At 38.3% G+C, this 26,349-nt stretch overlaps 1 protein-coding gene across 10 annotated transcripts in view; it reads right to left on the reverse strand.

The window, feature by feature from the left end:
- Rufy3 (RUN and FYVE domain containing 3) overlaps positions 1–26,349 on the reverse strand; it is a 96,103-nt gene that overhangs the window by 35,242 nt on the left and 34,512 nt on the right. For 9 of the 10 annotated variants that reach the window (XR_003848890.1, XM_008829336.3, XM_029561733.1 and 6 more), the window contains exons 2-4: positions 9,825–9,998; positions 5,513–5,630; positions 4,627–4,728 (exon numbers count right to left, since the gene is read on the reverse strand). Coding sequence is in view for 9 of the 10 variants with exons in the window: in XM_008829336.3 (XP_008827558.1) it covers positions 4,627–4,728; positions 5,513–5,630; positions 9,825–9,998 (394 nt within the window). In the remaining variant the exon portion in view is untranslated. Of the gene's footprint in view, positions 1–4,626; positions 4,729–5,512; positions 5,631–9,824; positions 9,999–24,646; positions 24,701–26,349 lie in introns of all 10 variants that reach the window. The other variant, XM_008829324.2, reaches the window with a different exon arrangement.

A 26,349-nucleotide genomic window follows, 5' to 3' on the forward strand; every position in this document is an offset into this window, starting at 1 on the left:
GAGGAAAACATTATTGAATATGTCAATTGTGTTGTAATGATATGCTTCTTCTAAGTATGTTGTTATTAAATAAATCATTTTTAAAAATTAAAAAAAAAAACTGCAAATGAACCTAAAAAAAAAAAAAGGTCATCTCTTGACAGAACTTTTTAAAAAAACTTTATGTGTATGAATTTGTTGCCTGCATGTCAGTAAGTGCACCTGTGTCATGCAATGCCCTAGGAAGTCAGAAGAGGGCATCAGATTCCCTGGAACGGGAGTTAGAGATGGTTGTTAGCTGCCATGTGGGTGCTGGGAACTGAACCTGGGTCCTGTGCAAGAGCAGTTAGTGCTCTTAACTGCTAAGACAACTCCAGTCCCACTCTGATAGTACTTTTAAAAAAGGTTTTGATAAAGCATTTTTAGTAATAAATACACTAATAGACTCTTTAGATAATAGATGGTCTGGGTGAAAAAAAGAGGGATCTGGAAAACATTGTGGCTGCAGTAAATATTCAGATTTTTCTGACATATCTCTATTTATGATGCAACATGGGACAATTCTATAATCTTTTTTTTTTTTTTTTTTTTTTATGTGTACGAGTGTATTGCCTGCATGTAGGTAAGTGCGCCTGTGTCGTGCAATGCCCACAGAGAACAGAAGAGGCCACTGGATCCCCTGGAACTGGAGTTACAGGCAGTTGTTAGCTGCAATGTGGGTGCTGGGCTTCAAACCTGGGTCTTCTGCAAGAACAACCAGTGTTCTTAACCACTGAGCCATCTCTCCAGCCCAATTGATAATCTTTTATGTATCTAAAATTGTTTTGATGAAAAAATTCATTTCTTCTAATTTTACTTAAGCACATTCCTTCAATGAGTGAATAAACATCTTAAAATATGAATTTAAAAATGTATTTATCTAGAAACAAGTGCTGCTAGGGACCAAACCTAGATTTTTTTTTTAAACAAATTATTTTTATTTTATGTGTTTGAGTGTTTTACCTGCAATACATGTAAGTGCAATGCCTGGAGAGGTCAGAAGAAGCCATTGGATCCCCTGGAACTGGAGCTACAGATGGTTGTTAGCTGCCATGTAGGTGCTGGGAATCACACCTGGATCCTCTGCAGGAGCAGCCAGTGCTCTTAACCACTGAGCGATCTCTCCAGCCCCTGAACTTAGATCTTAATGAATTAGGCAAGCTTCTACTGCTGAGCCACACCCAGGTACCCCATTTGCCTACAAAACAACATGTATAATACTCTGAAGAAGATTTTAAAGTTTTTTGTTTTTGTTTTGTTTTTTTTTTGTAAAACTTTTGTAAAAAATTTTATTTATTTATAATTTTTTAAGTTTTATGTGTATGCGTGCATTGCTTACATGTAGGTAAGTGCATCCATGTTGTGCAATACGTGCGGAGGTCAGATCCCCTGGGACTGGAATTACAGACAGTTGTTAGCTGCCATATGGGTGCTGGGATTCGAAACCGGGTCTTCTGCAAGAACAACCAGTGTTCTTAACTGCTGAGCCATCTCTCCAGCCCCGGTTTTAAAGTTTTAAGGCATAATTAAATACTACCTAATAATTAAATATTACCTAAACACAGAAAACCCAGTGACATATTCTTACTGTATGAGCCAACAATTGTTTTTTAGTATTTACCTAAGGAGATGAATCAAGCTGACATTCATACAGAAACCTATAAATGGGTGCTAATAGCAGCTCTATTTATAACTGCCCCAAACTGAAAACAACTAAGATGAATAAACAGTGGTACATATATAATGAATTATTATCTAGAACTGAAAAATGAGCTCTCAAGACATAAAAAACATGGATAAAAACTTCTGTATATTACTAAATGAAACATCAGCACACTTATGATTCCAATTGCCTAGCATTCTAGAAAAGGCAAAACCAGGGATATAGGAAATGATCAGAGTAACTGAGAGTTGGAAGAGAGAGGGATAAATGGGTGGAACTAGAGGACATTCCCTGCAGCAACCTACAGGCTGAACAATAAACCCTACACTACCTCAAGGCTTGACTTTTATAAAGTTGAGCCCTGTGGAAATAAGAAAGTTCTGTTGAATGCATCATTTGTCATTCTCCTGTTTTGATCATTTCTTAGGAAGAAACTAATAATCAACAGTGTATGTAGCTGTAGCAGTACCAAAACAATGTTCCATGAAGACCTGCAGAGCAATTGCTAACAAAAACCTCACTTTAAGTTTTCTATCACATATTCTTTACGTGTTACTTCTATGAGGCCATTTTTGAATTTCTTTAGTTAATTTTAATGGCCTAGAAAATGTGCACACACACACACACACACACACACACACACACACACACACACACACATTTGTTTGAGACAGGCTATCTTGTAGCCCAAAATGGCCTTGAACTTGATAAGTAGATTAGGATGACCTTAAACTTCTGATTCTTCTGCTTCTACCTCTTGAGTACTGGGACTGTAGGCATGTCCCACCATGCTCAAATACCAGATGCATTGTTGTATAGAGAACATTTGAGTGGATTACAAACAATGATACACTATGAACATTTCATGTTTTATTGGACATACTGCATTTCTCTTGGCTATGATGACCTGGATCATGGTATCATCATAAGATGCATAAGGTGGAGCTGGAGAGATGGCTCAGTGGTTGAGAGCACAGACTGCTTTTACAGAGGACTCGGGTTTGATTTCCAGTACTCACATGGCAGCTAACAACCATCTGTAACTCCAGTTCTAGGGGATCTAACGGGTTCTTCTGATCTCTGCAGGCATTGCACAACACAAGTGCACTTAAACACATGCAGGCAATACACTCATACACATAAATAAAAATAATAAATAAAATATTTTAAAAATAAGATGTATAAGATGTACTTATAATACCAAATAGTTTTTCAAAATTTCTGGGCCAATTAACTCTCCCATCAGTAGAAAATTACTTCATGTCCTCACCAACATTTGTATTTGTTTTTTTGAGACAGTTAATCCAGGCTGGTCTGAAACTTGCAGCAATCCTCTTGCCTCTGCCTCACAAATGCTGGGATTGCAGGTGTGCATCACTACAACTGGCCAATACTTGGTATTATCTGTCCTTTCATTTTGGCCATTTTGTGGGTATGCAGCAATATTACCTTGTTTCGTTACATTTATTTATTTAATGTGAGAGTGGGTGAATAGGTGCCACAGTGTGGAGGCCAGAGGACAATTTTCAGGAGTTTGTTTTCTCCTTCTATCATGTGGGTTCCAGGGTTTGAACTCCATTCATTGGGCTTAGCAGCAAGCATCTTTACCTTGTTATCTTGCTGGCCCACCTTGTTTTTGTATGTATTAAATAATGGTTAGTGAAGTTAGGCATCTTTTTATATGATTACTAGTCACTTAAAGTTGCTCTTTCTGCCAGGCAAGGTGACACATGCCTTTAATTCCAGCATTTGGGAGGCAGAGGCAGGCAGATCTCTGTGAGTTTGAGGCAAGCCTGGTCTACATAGTGATTTCCAGGCCAGCTGGGATTACAGGGAGACCCTGTCTCAAAAAACACAAAAACAAAAAACCCAAAACAAAAGAAAAAAAAAAACCGAAGCAAAAAAAAAATTAAAAAGTTGCTCTTTTCCGAATCTTAAATTTTGTGTCCATTTTCCTAACTTTTTTTTTTTGCATTTTCTTCACTAGATTGGTAGACTTCTTTATGTCCATCCTTTGAACATGTATAATAGTAATTAATATTATAAACATCTCCTTTCACTCTCTGGGTTGCCTTTTAAGTAAGGATATATATATATATATTTTTTTTTTTTTCCTTTTCTTTTGTCTTTTTGAAATAGGGTCTCCCTGTAGCCCCAGCTGGCCTGGAACTCACTTTGTAGGCCAGAGTGGCCTCGAATTCAGATATCTGCCTGCCTCTGCCTCCCGAGTGCTGGGATGACAGGCATGCACCACCACGCCTGGCTCTATTTATTTATGTTTTTTATGTGTATGAATATTTTGCTTGCATGTATGCTTGTACACCAAATGTGTGCCTGAGGAGGTCAGAAGAGGGTGTTGGATTCCACAGAACTAGATTTACAGATGGTTGTGAGCTGCCACTTGGGTGCTGGGAGCCAAACCCCAGTCCTCTGCAAGATCAGCAAGTACTTTGAACTGCTGAGCCATCTCTCCAGTTCCACCTTTACTTTTAGTGTTATGCATATATTCTGCGCGTGTGTGTGTGGTGTGTGTGTGTGTGTGTGTGTGTGTGTGTGTGTGTGTGTGTTTAGACAGGGTTTTGCTATGCAGCTCACGCAAACTCATGATACATGTGAAAATATTTTTATGGCATGGTCTATATGAATTGAATGTTACATGTCAACTTCTTGTCTTATTAGGTAGGCTAACGGATCATAATCCTTCCTTGTTTTCTGTAGGTGTAAGTTTTGGCTTACTTGCAAAGGACCACAATATGCCACAGTGACAGATACAACACGCATTGTATAAAACATCTTTTTGACACTATGAGTGTATGAGGTGTGGTACAAAGTATTAATGAAACTGGTTTGCATCAATTGTTTTTGACCTATACAAATGGTAAATTTATATGGTTCAACTTTGTATAGACACATCAAGGAAAGAAAGTTCCAGGAGGTGTTCATACCTGAGAAGTTCCTTCTTATTGATCAAAGCTTTCATATATTCAGAAAGTTTCTTTTGCATTAATGCCAAACGTAGCCAGGCTCTTCCTCTGCCTACTGGTGTCCTACAAGAACACAGAAAGCAAATAACTAAGAACAGAGCAAAAGGCAGGGCAGAGGCCAGCATGGAAAGATTCATGTGCTCTTGCCAATGGTCTCACAGTACAGCACTACGACCCTCCTCATATTCCCTGTTCCCATTCCTACACAAGCAATTGTGTGTGGGACAGTGAGACCAAGGGGTGTATTTGGAAGACATGTTCTCACAATTAATTAATTAATTAGCTGTAGTTTGAAAAAGAGAACACTGTTTGGCCCACCTAGAAAGTTCAGCTTAGTACTGATAAATTTTCCTAAGTTTAGAGTGGGTTATATAAGTAGCCAACCACTACTGTGGACACAGAAAGCCTTTATTCAAGTAAAATTAAACCAGTCTCATGTAGGAAGCTGATCACTACTTTTTCCTCCAAATTTGAAAGCAGGCTGTAGGTTCTTGAATCTCATTTGACAACTTTTTATTTTATTTTTGGCTTTGAAACCCCATGGAAGAGAATTTTTTCCTAAGTAAGTCAGGTATATTATCTCCAAAAGCCAAATTTAAGATTTGCTAACTGATTCTAACAAGTGCTCTTAATAAAGAGGAAATGCTTGCTATTTGTAACATGAAGCCAACCTCCCTTAGACCAGTATCCTTCAAGGACACATTTGTTTAAAAAGAATACGAGCCCGTTCTGTCCTAACAGTATCTAATTGTAACATGATGAATTTGTATTGTTCTAAAAATGCTTGTGAACATTATCTTTAACACCCTTCTCCAAGGAGAGAAACAGAATTTAACCTGAGACTTACTTAAGTCCTGGAAGGTCTTTGACACTTGCTGTTATCTCTGCCGCTTCTGGAACAAGTTTTTCTACCAGTTCTAGAGGCCCCCAGAAGGATTTATTTTGTCCAAGAAAAGTTTTCTTGGCTAAGACAACAGAAAAAAACAGTATTTTAAAAATTCTTTCAACATAAATATCCCTTCACTACATACACACAGAGGTATGCATATACTTGCATGCCATGTGCAAATTCTCTCTCTCTCTCTTTCTCTCTCTCTCAAATATATACACAGTCTTCAACATCCTTTCCAGGGATCTAATTCTAGGCAATTAGTTTAAAAATTATTCATGTGGGCTAAAGAGATCAATCAGTTGATAAAATGCTTGCCACGCAAGTGTTAGAACCAGAATTCTGATCCCCAGAGCTCACATAACAGCCAAGTAGGTATGGTGGCTGGCTTGTACTCCCAGCACTCAGGAAGGAGACAGATGTGGAATCCTTGGGGCAAGCTGACCAGTTAGATTAGGTAAACAGGTGAGATCAACAATCAATAAGTGGGACCTCATTACATTGCAAAGCTTCTGTACAGCAAAAGAAACAACCAAGGAAGGAAAGAGGAAACCCACTGAGTGGGAGAAAACATTCACAAGCTACACATCCGACAGGATTCATATCCAGAATATAGAAAGAACTCAAAAACAAAGAAATAAGAAAATAAATGGCCCAATAAAAAGATGGGCACTAGACCTGAACAGAGAGTTCTCAAATGAAGAAATAAAAATAGCTAAGAAGCACCTTAAAAAGTGCTCAACATCCTTAGTAAGTAGAGAAATGCAGATAAAAAACCACTTCAAGATTCCATCTTACCCCAGTCAGATTGGCAAAGATCAAGAGAATGAAAGACTCCAAATGCTAGAAAGGATGTGGAAAAGAGAAATGTTCATTCACTGCTGGTGGAAATGCAAACTTGTACAACCACTATGGAAAGCAGGTAGGTGAGCCCTCAAAAAACTAAAAATGAACCTACCATATGATCCAGTGATACCACTCCTTGGCATGTACCCAAAGGACTCATCCTACTGTAGAGATACTGGTTCATCCATGTTTGTTACTGCTCTCTCCACAATAGCTAAGAAATGGAAACAACCTAAATGTCCCTCAACTGACGAATGGATAATAAAAGTGTGGTAAATCTACACAATGGAGTTCTACTCAGCAGTAAGAAGAGATGAAATTATGAAATTTGTAGGTAAATGGATGTAACTACAGAGTGTTGTACTAAGTGAAGTAACACAAATGCAGAAAAGCAAGCGATGTATGTTCTCCCTCATTTGTGGATTGTAGCACCAATTCCTTATATATGTGAATATATAAACTCTGATGTAACATCAGGAGCCAGGAAAATGGAAAGGATACATGGAGGTAAAGGAAAAGAAAGAAACCAAAATGAGGATAGTAGGAAACAGATGTTACCAGAGGGAGGTGAGGAAAGTGGGAGTGTTTGGTAGGGAGGAAAGGAGGGAAGGACATGCAAGGGGCCATGGTGTGTGTGTGTTGTGGGGAGGGAAATCAGGAGAGGGAAAATGGTGGGAGATGGGTGTTATGGGGGGTGGGGATAATGGGGCTGCTGGGACTAGTGAGGGAGGAGGGAGGCCAGATGGGAGAAAAAAGAGTAGAGATGAATGAATCTTGTGGGGCTAGGAAACCTAGAGGGAAATGTGATGTCCTTGAAACCCTGTGAGAAATGCACATACACTGTCTGAACATTAGTGTATATGTATACCTGGGAGCTACTTAGCAAGACAGAAGAGACCTCCTTTTGAGTAATTGGTGAGGGTGGTCCAGGAGACTACCCAAATAACACAGGCTACTGCCAAGCACCTTGGTTATTCCCAGAACTTGTAGATGAAACCTCTTGCTGAAGACAGGACATACTTTGGATACAGGATTTGAAGCAATGGAGCAGGAACTGACCTGGAAGCCTTCTAACTGAAGTTTGGCTATCATAATGCTAGATGATGATATGCATACTGCAAGAGAGAAAACCAATCAATCGTTCAACCCAGCCCTAAAGCCTAATAACCATAATGACCAACATGGCAAATTACCTCTATTGGTGCAGTAGTAGCACTGTTATCTGGGGGCAATCAACAGCTATGTAACTGGACTTAAAGCCCTCTCAATGGGAGTGAACTCATGGGTGGCATTGTAAACTCAGCCAAATACATATGGCAGGAGAGGACACAGATCCTAGGAAAACCCTATTTCTTTCATATCTCTAGACAAAATTTCTTACTATATGATAAATATTGATCCTTATATTTACAGACAAGCATGCTGTATACCACTCTTCAAAGAAGCTTTTTTTTGCAACAGATGGAGGCTACTGAAGAACTGTACATCTGATCAGACACAGAGAAGTACATCTGAGAGATGCCCAGTACTAGGTGACACATCAACAGTTGAATCTCTACAAGTAAGGCTCACGGAACATAGCAGAACTAGGGGTAGAGAGAAAACTAATGCATCCTTCAACTCTCATCAGTAAAGCTTCCTTATACAACAGAGTGTGATGCACACAGAAGGCCACAGTTGACCAAGTTTTAAAGAATAAGAGACTGCAGAGTGTAAGATAGGACTCCTATATGGAACCTCACCCACCCATGGCTCAGGGACCATTTTGGAAGAGGGGGCAGAAAGACTGTAAGAGCCAGGGCTGGTTCATGAACACAGGGAAGGCAGAGGCTTTCAGGCCACTGGAAGCTTACATATGTGAACTTGCGGCAATGGTGGCATTGAGCACAGGACACACACCAACTCAATTAAACAAGAGCCCAGAGGGGAGAGAAATGGGTGACAGGCTGGCACTAGACTGAGAACTATTAGAGACTAACTGCTGCTGGGTGGGGGAAAGTATGCCTAGATGGGCTGATTAGACTCTAGAGGATTAATTTACCCTGCAGGACATCTGGGTACAAATGCCTGAATGGATAGGACTTAACATGGGCGGGGAAGGGGTCTAAATTTGATTAAGAACTGTTGTATGAAATTACAAAAGCTCAACAAAAATATTTATTAAAAAGAATCAGTGAGCTTCAGGTTCAGCCAAAGACCCTGACTCAGTAAATAAAATGGAAAATGAAATAGGAAGACCCTCGATACCAACCTCTGGCCTTCACACACCTTTGCACACAGGTACAAATGGGCACATGTGCACCCATATACATATGCACATTCATACACACACGTACACATACCACATACACATGCAAAAAATTAAGGTTTTGGAATAGATAAAATTTAAAAAAATAGCCAGGCATGGTGGCACACACCTTTAATCCCAGCACTTGGGAGGCAGAGGCAGGTGGATCTTTGGGAGTTCGAGGCCAGCCTGGTCTACACACTGAGTTCTAGGACAGCTGGGGCTACAAGGAGATATTGTCTCAAAAAAGACAAAAAAATACAAAAAAAAATAAATAAAAAATGGTGTACTTCCAAGATTCAGTTCTTTCCTCTTTCAAGAAGAATTTGTAATCTAGTCCTATAATATAATAATATAATGATACATTTTAATAATTTAGTACTTAAGATCATGTGGTATTAATGAAGAAAACAGTACCATGAAAAACTGAATATTGAGAAGGGAGGGTGTGCAAGGGTGAGGAAAACCAAGGTCTGCCTTAAAACTGGTTAAGCGAGAAGGGCCATGAAGCAAGAGGCAGGAAAGCTGAGCCCAGTCCCTGTTCTGCCCCAACTTGCAGCGTGACTTTGGGAAGTCACATTCCATTCTAGGCAGGCCTATTTCCTAGTCAGTCAAATAGAGCTGCTATCTTGGATTTAATTATTTATAGTGGCCATTTCAACTCTAATATCCAATGACGTGTGCTTTTTAAGTTCTATAAATTCTTTAAGCCAACCATAACTCTGCTCCCATACAGGTTGCATTCCATTAATATTTATAAAACATTTTTTTGAGAGCGGGTCTTACTATCTAACACTGGCTAGCTAGCCTTGAACTCACAGGGATACACCTGACTCTGCCTCTCAAGTGTTGGGTTGAAAGGCATGCACCAACATACCCACACTTTAATTTTTTTCTGTCTTTTTTGAGACAGGGTCTCCTTGTAGCCCCAGCTGTCCTGGGACTCACTAGGTAGACCAGGCTGGCCTCGAACTCACAGAGATTCACCTGTCTCTGCCTCCCAAGTGCTGGGGTTAAATGTATGGGCCACCATGCCTGGTGCACTTTAATATTACGAATCCACAGAGAATGTTTTCTTTTTGGCTATGTGTTGCTAGGAACCTGCTGCACGTTTACATTTTGAGGCCCATAGCCCACCTTTCAAGCCATGCTTCAGACAGTGTTCCATCACCACGAAGAACTGCTGGAGAGGTGCATAGTCAGAGTCCAGAGTCCGTCCCAGGTTCAGAGCTGATTCAATCAAGCCCTTGATCGAAAGCTTGGCCATGTTCATCAGGTTCATGCGCTCGTTAGCCATGAGATAATTAGGATCTGTGGGAAGAGCAAGAGGATGAATTTGGTTAGTGGAAGATTCAATATGAAGCACAGTGTAATTTCACCAATTTGATGTTTGCACTGATGGCATAAAAGCAGCTGTGGGAAGGACTGCTAGTGACTTGTCATGAGCCAAGGAAGTGGCACCATACTATTAGTTTTGGTTATGTTCTTCCTGGCTGTGTACTTGCTGTGGAAAAAAGATGTCAATTTCCCTTTAAAAATCCCTAAGCCTTAAATATAGCTCTGCTACCAACCTATCTGGTCACCTGCCAAAGCTTACTACTATGTCACACTGGCACCAGGCTCAGCTTCTACAGTCACCTGCCCCCTTGTTGGACAGCTTATGAAGTGTTCAAGATAGAGCCAATGTAGGAAAAAGGGATAAAGTGCTTATGCAAGTACCTCCAAGTATATGATTTTTTTGATTAGTATTTATACCAATCCTCATTATTAGTGAATTAAATATTAGCATTATTGGTATGAGAACCTAACTCCTGGCATTGCAAAACTCAGCATACAGTGTCAGTTTATCTTAGTGAGATAAACTACTTGAGAAAAGGGACCCAGGACCCCATTTTATTTGGCATAATTCAGAAGAGTCTAGGCATTGTTTACTTTTTATAATTGTGGTCACCACCCCGGCCCCTGTACCCACCCACCAAAGTTTCATTAGAACTTCAAGCAATCCTTCAGCCTCAGCCTTCAGAGTGTTGTGATTACAGGCATGTACTACCACATTCATTTAATTGTGGTCTTAACTGCTTCTTGTAATGAGCTATGCAGCTGCTCAAAGCACACTAATCAATAACAGAACCGGAGTCCAGAATGCCTCTGTCCAACTCCAGCCTATGTTCTTGCTCACTATAACCTACATAACTGATGACTAAAAACTGCCTAGAGCTCTATGAAACATTTCACCTCTGCTGAAGATGAAAGTCTTAATAAAACCATACTTCCATCATACAAATAATCCACTTAACACAAAATGGGGATTATTTTATGGAAATTGTCAAGTACTTTTTTTCATACTATGTTTTTATTTATACCTGCCTTCATAGTTAACAGAGCAAAATAGCCAAAGCTTTAACTAACTTACATCAAGTTCAAAGACCCAGCACTAGGGAGGCAGAGGCAGGCAGATCTCTGTGAGTTTAAGGCCAGCCTAGTCTACATAGTGAGTTCCAGGCCAGCTGGGGCTACAGGGAGACTCTGTCTCAACAAAACAAAACAAACAAACAAACAAAAAAACAGAAAACACAACAAAAACAAAAAACCAAATATTCACAGACTTACAGCCCTAACAATGTAAATCTTGATTTATTGCAACATTCTCTTAGGTAATATTGTAACTACCTTATAAAGTTTTGAGGACAGTGCTTTACTATGTAGCTCAGGCTGGTCATGAATTAACAATCCTCCTTCACATAAAAGAACATTGGTGCAGTAGTGGCACTTTTATCTTGGGGGTAATCAACAGCTACCTAATTGGACTTAAAGACCACTCAATAGGAGGAAACTCATGTGTGGCACTGTAAACTCAGCCAAATACACATAGCTGGAGAGGTCATAGATCTTAGAGAAAATTCCAGGGCTGTCACATCCCCAGATAAATGTAATGTCTTACAATGTGAAAAATATGGATCCTTAAATTTATAGATATGTATCCCAGTCATCATCCCCCAAAGAAGCTTCTTTTTCAAGAGACAGAGATAATTACAGAGTTCCACAACTGGTCACACACACAGATTGTCTGTGAATTTTCCAGGTCTAAGTGGTAAATTTAGGATGCAACCTCTACACCTAAGACTCAAGGGATGAAGAGACCACTAATGCATCTTTCAATTCTCATCAATGAAGCTTCCTCATGCAATAGAGGACCAGGAATACAAAAGGTCACAAATGGCCAAAATGGAGAGAATAAGAGTCTGCAGAGTGTGGGTCCTTGGATGGGTATCCCATATTGAGGTCCACCCACCCAGGGCTCAGGGACCATTGTAGAAGAGGGGGCAGAAAGATTGTAAGAGCCAGGGAGGAGGTGCATTACCATACAGAAATAGTTCTACTGCCGCCAGGGACCCTTCTCATACAAACCTACAGCAATGGTGTCATCATACACAAGACCCATACAAACTTAAGCAGACAAAAACCCAGCACAGAACTGTGGAAATGAACATCAAGCCCCAATCTTAGTCAAAGAATTATTGGCAGCTGATTACTGATGGGTGAGGAAGAGCTGATCTTCTTGAAGGGAGAGACTCTAGATAGGCAGACTAAATCCTGGTGGATGAACTTGCACTGAGGGATGTCTCAGGACACTAACTTTACATAATAGGCCTTATCACAAATGACAGAATGTATTAACTCCAGTGGGGGTGGGGGCTATGGAAGGGGGCCAAAGTGGAAGGGGCATGGGTGGTATCAAGATGATTTTATGTATGAAATACACAAAAATTCAATAAAAAAATTTAAAAAAGGAATTCTGATTTGGGACTGGGATACTTGAGCTACACAAAGATTAACTAGGGCCTGCTGGAATTAAAGTCCTGTCACCTTAGACTTCATTCCCAGGGTGCCAGAACCTATTAAAGTAACCTGTGCCAAATATAAGCAATCAACTCATTCTTTAGAACATATTTTCTTCAAAAGTATACACACAAAACCCAAATCCCATCCTCCCCCGAAACAACCCAAACGCTGCTCTCAACCTTAGCACCACCACTGACTTTTTGAACTATATAATCCTATTCTATGAATTAAGTCAGAGTGTCTCAGGTGTCAGTAGCCTCCAATCCTGACAACCAAAGCTATCTCTGGGTATCAATAAATGTCCCTAGAAGACAAAAACAAACAAATAAAGCTTCCCTTCCTCTGGAAAAACTATTAGTCTAAACAAACACAAATCAGGGGCTAGGGAGAAGGTTCAGTGGTTAAAAGCATTGGCTGCTCTTGCAGAGGACTCAGGTTCAGTTCCCAGCACCCACATGGCAGCTAACAACTGTCTGTAAGTCCAGTTCTGGGCAAATCTGATGCCCTTTTCTGACTTCCATGGGCACTGCACAACACGGGTGCACTTACATACACATGGGCAATACACTCATACACATAAAATAAAAATAATAGATATTAAAAAAATAAACAAAATTCAGGAGAGTTTGACTATTTGACACAGAGCTTAAAAATATGAATGTAAGCTGGGCGTGGTGGTGCATACCTTTAGTTCCGTCACTGGGGAGGCAGAGGCAAGAGGATCTCTGTGAGTTCAAGACCAGTCTAGTCTCCATAGTGAATCCAGGCCAGCTGTGGCTACAGGGAAACCCTGTCTAAAAAAGACATATATATATATATATATATATATATATGTATAATATATATGAATGTATTTCTTTCTCATTGTTAAAACAAAGTTAAAGTAAGTAGCATTCAATTCTGATTTTATGTGTATGAGTATATTGCTTGCATGAACCTAAGTGCATCCATGTTGTGCAATGCCCGCAGAGGACAGAAGAGGGTGTCCGATCCTCTGGAACTGGAGTTACAGACAGTTGTTAGCTACCATGTGAGTGCTGGGATTTGAACCCAGGTCTTCTGCAAGAACAGCCAGTGTTCTTAACCACTGAGCCATTTCTCTAGCCCCTCAATTTTTATTTTTAATCAAGATTTTCCTGATAAAGAGTATTGTCAGTGTGGGAATTAAATTTTAATTATATTTTCTGGTTAGTGCTATGCAAACTACTGAAAATAGTACCCAAATATTTTTTCTATTTTTGTGATGGTAGCTACTAATAAAGATTAAATCATTAACTTGTTATATAATATGAAATTTTTCTATTCAGTTTATTACTTGCTTTGAATTGTATTCAAGTATAAATGATGTTTCAGAGTGAATCTGTACTCCAAAAAGGACTGCAGTGAGTTGACGGCACAGAGGGACATCAGAGAAGCAGCTAAAGCTTTGTACAGATATGGCTGCTGGCTACACGGGAGTGCAGAAAGGGTGGGAATTTACTGAGGCAAACAATTGCAGCATACTTTTAACAACACAAAGAAAAATATTTTTAAAAAATATGCATGACTTTTGGGATGAGGGTGCAGCTCAGTGAGAGTGTTGTCTAGCATTCTGTGCTCAACAGAAACAAAAGCATAATGTTCACAGCACCATTAGTTGCATTTTTCCTAAGAGAAAAACAATTAACATTCAAAAATTTTCACAGTGCTAACATTTAACATGTTATTTCAATAGTGAACTTTCATGCAATTACCATTTCAACAGTGAACATCTATTATACTTTAGTCCTTGGGTTTAGTGCTAGGAATACAGAGTAATAGACCATGCCACCAAAGTACTTCTCACTTATCAAACTTCATTAATAAGAACTTCTGTAGAACAGATGAGGGCAATGCACAGTAATAACCTGACATTTCAGGACAGGTACTATCAACTTGGACAAAGATCAATTTTATTACAGGACAAATAATTTAAATTTTTACTTATTTATTATTTTATTTTATGTGTATGCATGTATTGCCTGCATGTATATAAGTGTACCCGTGTTGTGCAATGCCCATGGAGGACAGAAGAGGCCTTTGGATCCCCTGGAACTGGCATCATGGACAGTTGTTAGCTGCCATGTGGGTGCTGGGATTCAAACCCAGGTCTTCTGCAAGAACAGCCAGGGGTCTTTTTTTTTTTAATTGATTTTTTTTGTGTATTTCATATAAAACATCCCAAACAATCTTACTCATCTTTATACCTGCATCCCAAAGCTCCCCCCCCCCCCCGGCCACTGGAGCCCATATACCCTGTCATCTGTCATCTCTGTTACTGTCTACTGTGTTGTCAGTGCTCCCAGCCATTCCCCAATGCAAGTCCATCCACTGAGTCTAGTCAGCCTATCTAGAGTCCCTTGTTTTAGGAAGATCAGCTCTTCCTCATCTAGCAGCAATCAGCTGCCAACATTCCTTTAGATAAGATTGGGGTCTGCTGTTCATTTTCCCAGTTCTATGCTGGGTTACTGTCTGGGAGTCTCTTGGGCCATCCTGGCCAACAACTCAAAGGAAGGTATCTCCTGTCTGGCATTGTTTCTTGTTATGTAGCCTTTAGCTATGCATACGGACTCTTAAAAAATTATATTGACCCCTTTAATCTTTGGTTATAATTTCATTTTGGGTGTTTAAGACCACATGGTTGGCCCAATTAAACCAATTTATTTTTACTCTTAAGGTCATTTGATGATCTGTTCTTCAGGGGTCACATGGGCTTGGGATGAGTCCCTGGCTCCTTTCTTTGACCAGTTCCATCTATGTGAAGATAAGTCAAGGTCCTGCTCACTGAGACATCTCTCCAGCCACTAGGACAAATAATTCAAATGCTTTATATTAAACAAAAATATCCATTCAATGGAATCAAATGTAAATTGTTCATATTTTTAAGGCCAAGATAGTAGATACAACATCAATATAGGGTTTCAGGCAAGCTGTATGTATAATATGACTTCCTCTGCCATTTGGTACTTGTTTAAAATTAAGAAAAAATATTTTATTGCTTTTATTTTATGTATATGAGCACATTGCCTGCACACATGTAAGCACACCCATGTTGTGCAATGCCCGCAGAAGTCAGAAGAGGGTGTTGGAATTGGAGTTATGGATGGTTATTAGCTGCCATGTGGGTACTGGGAATTGAACCCAAGTCTGCTGCAAGAGCAGCCAGTGCTCTTGACTGCTGTGCCATCTCTCCAGTCCCTAAAATATTTTTTGAAGTCAGGTGTGGTAGTGTATGCCTTTAGTCCCAGCACTTGGAAAGCAGAGGCAGGCAGATCTTTGTGAGATCTAAGCCAGAATGGTCTATGTTGTGAGTTACAGGCCATCTGTGGCTACTGGGAGACTCTGTCTCAAAAGACAAAAAACCCACATTTTTTTGGATTTATTTATTTTTATTTTGTGTATAAGAGTGTTTTGCCTACATGTAAGTGTATCCATGCATGCAATGTCCATGAAGGCCAGAAGAGGGCATTGGATCCCTTAGAACTAGAGTTACCAATGATTGTTAGCTACACTGTGGGTACTGGGAACTGAACCCTAGTCCTCTGCAAGATCAGCCAATGCTTTTAAGGGCTGAGCCATGTCTCCAGCCCTATTTGGTGTACTTTTATGGGAAAGTTTAAAATGTACTGCAACTACATTGCAGTAAGAACACAGGTCACTAAGGGAATATACATAGGAGAGAAGTAACTGACATGACTCCTACTTTTGCTTCTGATTTAAGGGTAGGTATGTCTGTAAGTTCTTAGGAGATTAGACTTTTGAGTTCAACCTCAAAGGTCAAAACACATTTGTCAGATAAATGAGGGGGGAGGAGCAAAGCTGTGAGGGAGAATGAATGGGATATACTAGGTAAGGGCAAAAGAGCATGAAAGAAAAGTGGTACGCTCAGAAAAATGGAAGGGAAAGAATGTTAGGAGTTTATTATGTAAATGAATAATGTTGGAAATAAGATAAAGAGGCAAGGGCGTGATTACTAAAGAATTAAGAATGGTCTTTATCTTAAAGACATGAAGATTTTAACACAAGGTATGATGTTACAGCTTTGAATTTTAGAGGTTACTCTAGCATCTTTTGGGAAGATGGGATTGAAAGGCTACATGACCTTAGTGCTATAAGGAACAAGGGGTCTACAGCAGCAGGTGCAATATGTAAGAAAGTCAGTTTTGAGGCATTCTGAGGTAGAATGACAGCCTTTCAGGACTCCATAATCATTCGGATGTGAGAGAAATGGAAGAATGGAGAGTGATTTCTAGTTTTGATGATTAATTGTATGGTGGTACAAATCACCTTGATGGGGGGATACTGCAAAAGCCATGGACAACAGAGATATGAGAAAGTGATCATAGGTACACTAACATGCTACTTTGGTTGGTTTCCAAGCCAAAGTTCTTTTAAGAGCACGTGACTCTATCTCTTCAGGACTGTTATTTCACAGGTTTATTTTGGTACAAATCACAGAACAGTGCGACTGGTTAATAGTGATAACAAAAGTGAGCCCAAATGGCTAAAAAAGTATGGTATATGCACAATGGAATTTTAACAATAAAGAAGAGTGAAATCATGTCATGTGTAGGAAAACAGATGGTTTTGGAGGTTATTCTGTTAAGTGAAATTAGCCAGACATAGGAAGAGAACTATTTTCTTTCTTAAATGGAAACTAAAACTAAAAATGTGGCCTGAGGGGCTGGAGAGATGGCTCAGTGGTTAAGAGCACTGACTGTTCTTGCCAGGCGTGGTGGAGCACGCCTTTAATTCCAGCACTCAGGAGGCAGAGGCAGGCAGATCTCTGTGAGTTCAAGGGCAGCCTGGTCTACATAGTAAATTCCAGCACAGCTGGGGCTACAGGGAGACCCTGTCTCAAAAAAACCAAAAAGAAAAAAAAAAAAAAGCACTGACTGTTCTTGCAGAGGACCCGAGTTCGATTCCTAGTGGCTACGAACCATCCTTAACTCCAGTTCTGGGGGAATCTGAAGCCCTCTTCTGACCTCTGTGGTACTGCACGACACCAGTGCACTCACATACATGCAGGCAATACACGCATACACATAAAATAAAAATAATGTTTAAAAGAATCATCAGTAAATAAAATCAATTAAAAAAATAGGCAAGAGGATAGGTGTGGGAAGGTCAAAGAAAGGGGCAGGGAAGGTAGATATGGCCCCAAACATGATACAAAGACCACAGTAAAATCCATTAATTTGTGAAATTAATATAACTACCTAATTATAATAATAATGTGAGCCCAAAGTCACACAACTTAGAATGATGGTGAGTCAAACCGCACTGAAATCCAATCACTCGACCAAGACCTCACTTCATCTCCCTATGGAGCAACAAGTAATGTTTACACAACAAAACCTTGAAATATATGGAAACTACAGGGAATACAGGTATATTTAATGTCATACTCATACTTAGTAGGTTAACTTATAGTGGGTATGTCTGATATGGTAAAAATGATCTATGTGAGACAGTTACTTTGCAGGATTTCCTAATTATTGAAAAATCAAGTTTTATCTTGATGGGCTGGTGGTATAAGTATATGATCCCAGCTACTCAGAAACTGAGGCAGGTGGATTATAAAGTCAGAGTCTTCCTGGGCTATGGAGTGAATTCAAGACTAGCCTGGGCAACTTATCAAGACCTGGTATCAAAATAAAATAAAATAAAATATAAAAGGGCTGGGAAAGTAGCTCAGGGACAGAGCACTTGCCTAGCACGTGTGAAAATTTAGGTTCAATTCCTGGAACTGAGAAAAATAAAAGTTTTCTAAGAAACAAAGCAATTGTTACTCAGAGACTTTTCAGTGATACTTAGGAGCCTTAACAGAGATTACAACAATGACTAACAGGACAATACAGAAAGGAAAGCTTTCTTTAGATTGAGAATAATAGAAGATCAGTAATTCCTAAATAAGTCTATTTTGAACTTTTGCTATAATTGCCTTAGAATATAAAATTAGGCATGGAATGAGTTGTCCTTGGTAGTTAAAGAAATAAGTGCAAGTACTAAAAAATCCTTAAAATAATCACTTAGCTAGTGTGATGATAATTATGAGAAACTTTTTATCTATCTTTATTAACCCCAAATAACTTTTAAGACCTTTAGATAACCTATCTACTTATATTCATATCTATCTAGACACCTCAATGCTATTTCAGAAACATATATTTCTAGTCCACAGAAATTAGGAGGAAAGTTAATTCAGTACCACTTTCTCTGAGGTGCAATCTGTTACAGATGGTAGTCAAGAAGATTTAATCATAAATCCATTTATCCTTATTGCTACTTTTTCTTGATAACAGTATAATCCAAGACAGCCTTGGATGACATTTTAGGCTCTTCCTTAAAGTTTATGCCACTCACTACTCTTTGGTATTAATTATCTACTTTTGTAAATTAAAATATTATGTGACTCTAAGGGAGGAATCATCAATCTGTGTGAAATAAAGGATTGGACTTGCTCAGTAAATCTTTTATCTGTGCAAACAACACACTATATTTCAATCATAATGACACACTATGGCACTGATTCTTTTAGGGAGAAACATATTAAGATCCATGGATATAGCGGAATGGCCATGCTCTAGTCAGAAAACTCCACAAATGGCTCTGATACCAAATAAACTAGGCCTTTGAACTCTATGGTCCTGGAGCATCAGCATTAGATCACAGGAAAGCTATTAGAAATGGGAAAGCTTAGGCTCGTGGAACTAGTGAATCAGGTTCTGTACTTTTAACAGAAAGCACGAATCCTAGCCATCTGCAGGTATATTCAAATTTGTGAGGAACTGACATAGATGGTTCTCGTAGCTCTAGTATGTTTATAATTCCATGATTCCACAGTTGGTTTCAGCAAGGGCAAATGATACATACATTAGTAGAAAGTCTGAGAAGGAATGAAATCAAGTATTAGAGAAGAAATAAACTAGCAAAAGAAAAAAAAATTTGTTGAGGAAAATCAATGAAACCCAAAGCTGTTTCTTTGATAAGATCAACATTATTAAAGCCAGGCGTAAATTCATGCCTATAATCCTAGCACCCAGGAGGCTGAGGCAGAAGGATCATGAGCTTGAGGCTAGCCTGGGCTACATGGTAATACCCTGACTCAAAAACAACAGGCTTCCTGATTGTAGAAGTAATGTGACCAGTTGCTTCATACTACAATGCCCTACCCTCCTTGGTTTGATAGACTCTATCCTTTCCTAAACTTTAACTGCAAATAACCCCTTCTTCCCTTAAAACAAGAAAACACTAACAAATATTTAGCTAGTGTGACCAACAGCACAAGATTTAAATTATTGACTCCATAAAATGAAATATGAAACAGTGGTATGTATCACTGACCTTCCAGAAACAAACAAAATTGTAAGGGAATATTATAGGCAAATGTATGCCAATTATTACAGATGTAATTATGTATGTAATTAAATGTATACCTATTATTAGATAATTGATAAAATGGAAAATTTCTTAGAAAAATACAAAATACTAAAACTATTAAGAAACAAAAGACCTTAATAGGGCTGTATCAAGAAAGATACTGAATTAGTAATGAACAGAAACAAAATCCCACATAGAAGATCAGGAGCAAATGGCCTCTTTGTTGAAGCCCATCAGCCATTTAAAGAATTAACATCAATCTTTTACAAACTATTCCACAAAACAGAAGAGAAGGATGCTTCCCAACTTACTCTATGAGACCAAAAATACAAAAAGACCTACACTATGATATTTCTCATGTAAGAGTACAGATGCAAAAATCTTGGTAAACTAACAACAGTAATTTTAACAGAATAAAGTAGGATTTACAACAGAATGCAAGGTTGGCCCAACATACATAAGTCAATCAATGTAATACACCAAATTAATAAAGAACACATAATAATTTTAATAGAAGCAGATGAAGCAGTTGACATGTCTAATAGACTTTTTTAATTTTATACTCAACTAACTGGGAAGAGCAAGAGAATTAACCTGGTAAAAGACAACTAGGAAAACCTCCCATCTAATATAATATATAATGATGAAAGACTGAAGTCTTTCCTAAAGATCAGGAACCAGATATACATGTCCACTCTTGCCATTTCTAAACAACACAGTATAGGTGAATCTGGTAAGGATAATTAGGAGAAAAAACCAAAAGCATCTGGATTGGAATGGAAGAGGTAAAGTCATATTTTCAGAGGACATGATATTCTAGATTTTTAAGACCCTAAAGAATCCATAAATACATAGAAAGTAGTCACTGCAAATTCATTTGCAAGGTTGCAGGGCACAAGAGCAATATACAAGGCTTAATTATATGGTAGTCTCCTCTTCTGAGGTTTTGCTTTCTGCAGGTTAACTATGGTCTAAAAATCTTAAATGGAAAATTCCAGAAAAAATGAGTTTAAACTGCATGCTCTTCCGTGTAGGCTAAGGACATCTTGTACTACTCCTCTTTCTTGCCCACAGTGTGAACTATCCCTTTGTCCAGCCATCTCCATCCCATCTGAGGTACATGTCTGTCAGTCCCTTAGAAGCTGTCTTAGTTATTGGATCTACTGTTGTAGTATCACTATGTTCATCCATTATTTCACTTGATAATGGCCCCAAAGTACAAGAATAGTGATGATGAAACTTTGGATATGCCAAAGATATTAAATTGTAAAGTGCTTCCTTTAGTGAATAGGTGAACATTCTCAACTTAATAAGGAAAGAAAAAAATATGCAGAGCTTGCTATGATTTATAGTAAAATAGAGATCACAGTCACATAATTTTATACTGTTATAATTATTATGCTTTATTATCATTTATTTGTTAATCTCTTACTACGCTGAATTGTAAATCGAATGTTCTCTTTGGTAAGCACATACAGAAAAGGTATAGTATACACAAGGTTCAGTCCTGTTACAAATTCGAGAATCCACAGATGTCTTGGAATGTATTCTTTTTAGATAAGGAGGCACCATATTAACAATGAATAGTTTTAAAATGACAATAAAAAGACAATTCCACTTATGATAGTACCAAAAAGAAAACTTAAAAATAAACTTGACAAAAGGCGTACACATTTTGTGTACTGAAAACAAAATATTGTGGAATGAAATTTTAAAACATCAAAATAAATAGACATCCAATATCTATAGATTACATGATTTAATATCGCTAAGATGGCAATATGCCTCAAATTGATATATAGATTCAAAGCAATCCCTATCAAATTCCCAGCTGTCCTTTTTGCAGATATTGGCAAGCTTATTCTAAAATACATATACGATTGTGGGGGACTCAGAAGAATCAAAACCAGTCCTGAGGAAAGATGGCTTCGTGGTTAAGGACACCGGCTGCTCTTGCAGAGGACCTGGGTTTGGGTCCCAGCACTCACATGGCAGCTTAATAATCATCTATAAGTCCAGTTCCAGGAGATCTGACATCCTTTTCTGGCCTCTGTGGGCACTGCATGGCAGGGGTGCATTTATATACATGCAGGCAAAACACTCATATGCATAAAGTAAATATTAAATTTAAAAAAACACCTCTGAAAAAGAATAATGTTGGAGAATTCACATTTTTTATTCCAATACTTATTACACAGCAAGAGCAAGCAAGAATGTGGAGCTGTCTTTAAAGATAGGCATGAAGATTCATGAACTGGAACTGAGGGTAACACCATACACTTATGATCAAATGGTGTTTGAAAGGATACCAAGTTGGAAAAGAACATTTGTTTCAACAAATGGTGCTAAGATAACTGGATATACACATGCAAAAGAATTATTAAAAAAAATTCAGGCTGGGGCTGGAGAAGTAGTGCAGGAGTTAAGAGCACATACTACTCTTGCAGAGGACCCAAGTTTGATGCCCAGTTCCCACATCAGGTGGCTCAAAACCAATTATATCTTCCACAACAAGGAGATCTGACACCTCTGGCCTCCATAAGCACCTGCATGCGTGTGCACATATATCAACATGCATACATATAATTTAAAAAAGCTTCATAAAAAATTAACTCAAAAAAGACCAGAGACTAAAACTCAAGAGTTAAAACTACAAAACTCAGAAAAACAGGTCCAAATTTTTGTGACCTTGGGATAGGCAATGTTTTCTTAGATACAATATCAAAAGCATAAGCAACAACAACAAGAAAAAATAGACAAACTAAAATTAAACAAAATCAAAATCACCAGTGCTTTAAAGAATACAATCAAAAAAGTAAAAAGATGACACAATCTAGTGGTACACATCTTTAATCTCAGCACTCAGGAGGTAGAGGCAGGTGGATCTCTGTGAGTGCCAGGCCAGCCTAGTCTATATAGTGAGATTGAGCCCAGCAAGACCCTGTTAAAAGAGAGAGAGGGGGTTGGGGAGAAAGAGAAGGGAGGAAGAAGGGAGAAAAATCAAAAAAAAGTAAAAACACAAGCTGAAGAATGAGCTATTCAGAATCTATAAAAGCATCTTATAGTTGAACAACAAAAGACAGATAAACCAATAAAAAAAGAAGAGCAAAGAACTTGAATAGGTATTTCTCCATAAAAGAAAAACAAATGGCCAGTAAGTAAAAGTTACTCATTATGGAAATGTAAACCCAAGCTACAATGAACTACCACTTTACTCATTCAGATGGCAATGATAATAGTAGTAGCAGTAGTAGTTTTTAAGACAGAAACTATGCAGGCAGGAGAATCAGAAGTCCAAGGTCATCAGTGGCTGCATGGTGAGTTTAAGGCCAGTCTGAGTTAAAAGGAGCCTGTGTTTCAAAAACAAGCACCACAAACCAAACCAACCAACCAAAAACAAAAATCAACAAAACAAAAAAAGGAAACTAGAAAGTATAATTCAAGATATGTGCAGGTGCTTTAGACAATAGTCTAGCAGATCTAAAAGATGTTGACTTACCATTTTAGCTAGAATTCTATTCCCAGATATTTTCCCAGTATGAAACATTATGCACACATAAAAATTTTATATACATGCTCATGCAAACATTCTTTATAATCGGTCCCAAAGTAGTAACAGGTCAAATATCTATCAACTGATATGGACAGACAAAATGTAGTGTGTCCTTTCAACAGGATATTTTTCAGCCATGACATGGAAGAACTTGTGATGTTAAGAGAAAGAAGCCAAGAACAAAAGGACACATATTTCATACCTGTAGACTGTCCAGAATAGGCAAATCTACAGAGACAAAAGGGAGCCTGGTGGTTGCCAAGGACTAGGAGACAATGAAATGGAGTGACTGTTAATGAGGGTATGAGGTTTCTTTTTAGGATGATGAAAGTATTATAGAATTGGATAGTGGTGATGGAAGTACACAACTTTGTGAATGTACTAAACCAGTCTGCATAGCTTAAAGTGGTGTCTTTATGTAGTATGTGAACTATATCTCAATAAATCTGTTATAAAAAAAAGAAGACTAAAGAGGAATATTCAAGGACAGTGAGGTGGGGATGGAGACATGGCTCAGTGGGAGCACTGGCTGCTCTTGCAGAAGACCCGGGTTCAGTTCCCAGCACCTACTCACAGCTAACAACTGTTCATTAACTCCAGTTCCATAGGATCTGATGCCCTCTTCTGGCCTCTGCAGACACTGCATACATGGGTGTGCTTTATATACATGGAGGCAAAACACATAAACATAAAAATAAACAAACTAAAAAAATTTTAAAGAAACAATGATGTATGACATATTGATCTTGACCTAAATAAGCCCACTGAAACAAAGATATAAGAGAATCAACAGACTCTGAAAATGGGCTGTACTATTAATACTTTTCAGAAATTACTGTTGATTTTGACTGCTGTGATATTTACAAATACACAAACCAATTAAAAAGTAAGCCAAATAAAAAATAACAAGTAATGAAAATCCTTTTTAAATTTGTTTATTTTCCAAAAAAATTCCTTTAACCATTTTAACAAACAACCTAAGGAGCACTGTGAATATACATGAACACGCTTCTACTTGGAGCCACAAGCACAGGGACTTCTCAGTTATTGCCAAATCTGACACTCCTTATGGAAAACAATTAAAAGGTGGTTAGAAAATTAAAAAGAAAATGCATAAAAGGAAAAGAAAAGAAAGGCTGAAAGATGTTGGTGTGGCACGCACCTTCTGTATCATCACGCATTTGTTCCACCAAATCTGTCAAATCCTCCCAAGAGCCTTTGCAAACGGCAAAAAGAAAGGAAAAGAAAGATAAAATGTCATGCAAGCCAAGAAAGGAAAGTCTTGTTAAAAATAAGATTTCCAAAAGGATAAATGAAAGGGAGGTTCCCAGGATTCTTTCCACTTAACATAGAGATTAAGTGTGAACCGGGCTGGGAATACAACCAGCTAGGCAGAGATATTAACTCTGATTAGTAAGTGTTTCAAAGCTAAGGCTAGTTACTGAGAAGTTTTTAATGAAAAGAAACAAATATACTTATTTCAGAAACAAGCAACACAGAGTTTTTCTCACTGAAAACCAAATTAGACTCTGAATTTTAAGTGTATGCCGCATTAACACTATCCAGCATTGATTTTTATCACATCAGTGAAGCTGAAAAGCTCGTGAGTTTTTAGATCTAGGACAAATCTCATAATGAAAATGAGTGGCTGTTCTTAAAATAACAATAAAAACACTAAACAAATTTTCTAACTCTCCCTTGCATACTGTCTGTTCTTAAACAACAGTAAAAAATGGTATTTTGAAGAGACACCAGCCACTTAAAATTTAACATAGTCAGGTGACCATCACACAGACTAGGAGGGTCTGGGGCAACACTCCACAATCAAGCACATTAATGTTGGACATGAGTGGATATTCATATTGAATAACACAAAGTCCATAAACAGACTTGAGCATTTTATTACCAAATGGGTTCAGGCTAATTTTAAAAAAGTCCTTCAGTTTGCAGGTTTTTAAAATTTTATGTATATGTGTGTGTGTGCCACATGTTTGCATCCTCTCAGAGGCCAGAACAGGGTATTGGATCCCTTATAGCTGGAGTTATAGGTGGTTATGAGCTGCCTGATGTGGGTGCTGGGAACCAAATTCACGTCCTCTGAAGAGCAGAAAGTGCTCTTAACTGCTGAGCCTAAAGACTGTTTTTTTTTTCTTTTTTACATTGTACCTTTGTATATGCAAAGCTCTCTTAGAAGTTTTTCTTCCAGAGAAAAGTATGCTTCCAGTGTTGGTTACTATAATTTCATAGTAAACTGGTGCTAAAACACATTCTGTCTAGACATATTTGCACGCGTCATTTAGTTATAATCCTTTGACAATACTATATGCTGCCACTACGCATTATGTAGCATTACTGATTCATGCAAATGTGCTTTCAACCACTCACATTAGCTTAGTAGTCAACAGGATGAATATACCATCTTACTTTTAAAAATATTTATTTTTATTTTATACATATGAGTGTTTTGCCTGTATTTATATAGGTGCACCATCTTTGTGCAACATCTGCATTAGCTTGAGGAGGGTGTCAGATCCCCTGGAACTGGAGTTAGACAGTTGTTAGCTGCCAAGGTGGGGACTGGGAACCAAACCTGGGTCCTTTGCAAGAGCAGTCAGTGTTCTTAACTGCTGAGCCATCTCTCTAAGTCCCATCTTACTTTTATTCACAAAAACTAAACTTGTCACCTATCAAAAGAAAACCTCCACATACTAAAGCAAAATATTAAAATCCTCTAAGCTTTATAAAGAAAAAAATATCCAGAAAGTGAACTTCTAGATAGGAATATGTGGTATACATACACCAAGGATGTCTCTGATGGTCCCATTTAGATAGAGCACAGTTTCTACTAGACATATTTTATTTCTC

Source organism: Nannospalax galili, unplaced genomic scaffold (genome assembly GCF_000622305.1).
Source record: "Nannospalax galili isolate Female #2095 unplaced genomic scaffold, S.galili_v1.0 scaffold50, whole genome shotgun sequence".
Lineage (NCBI taxonomy): Eukaryota > Metazoa > Chordata > Mammalia > Rodentia > Spalacidae > Nannospalax > Nannospalax galili.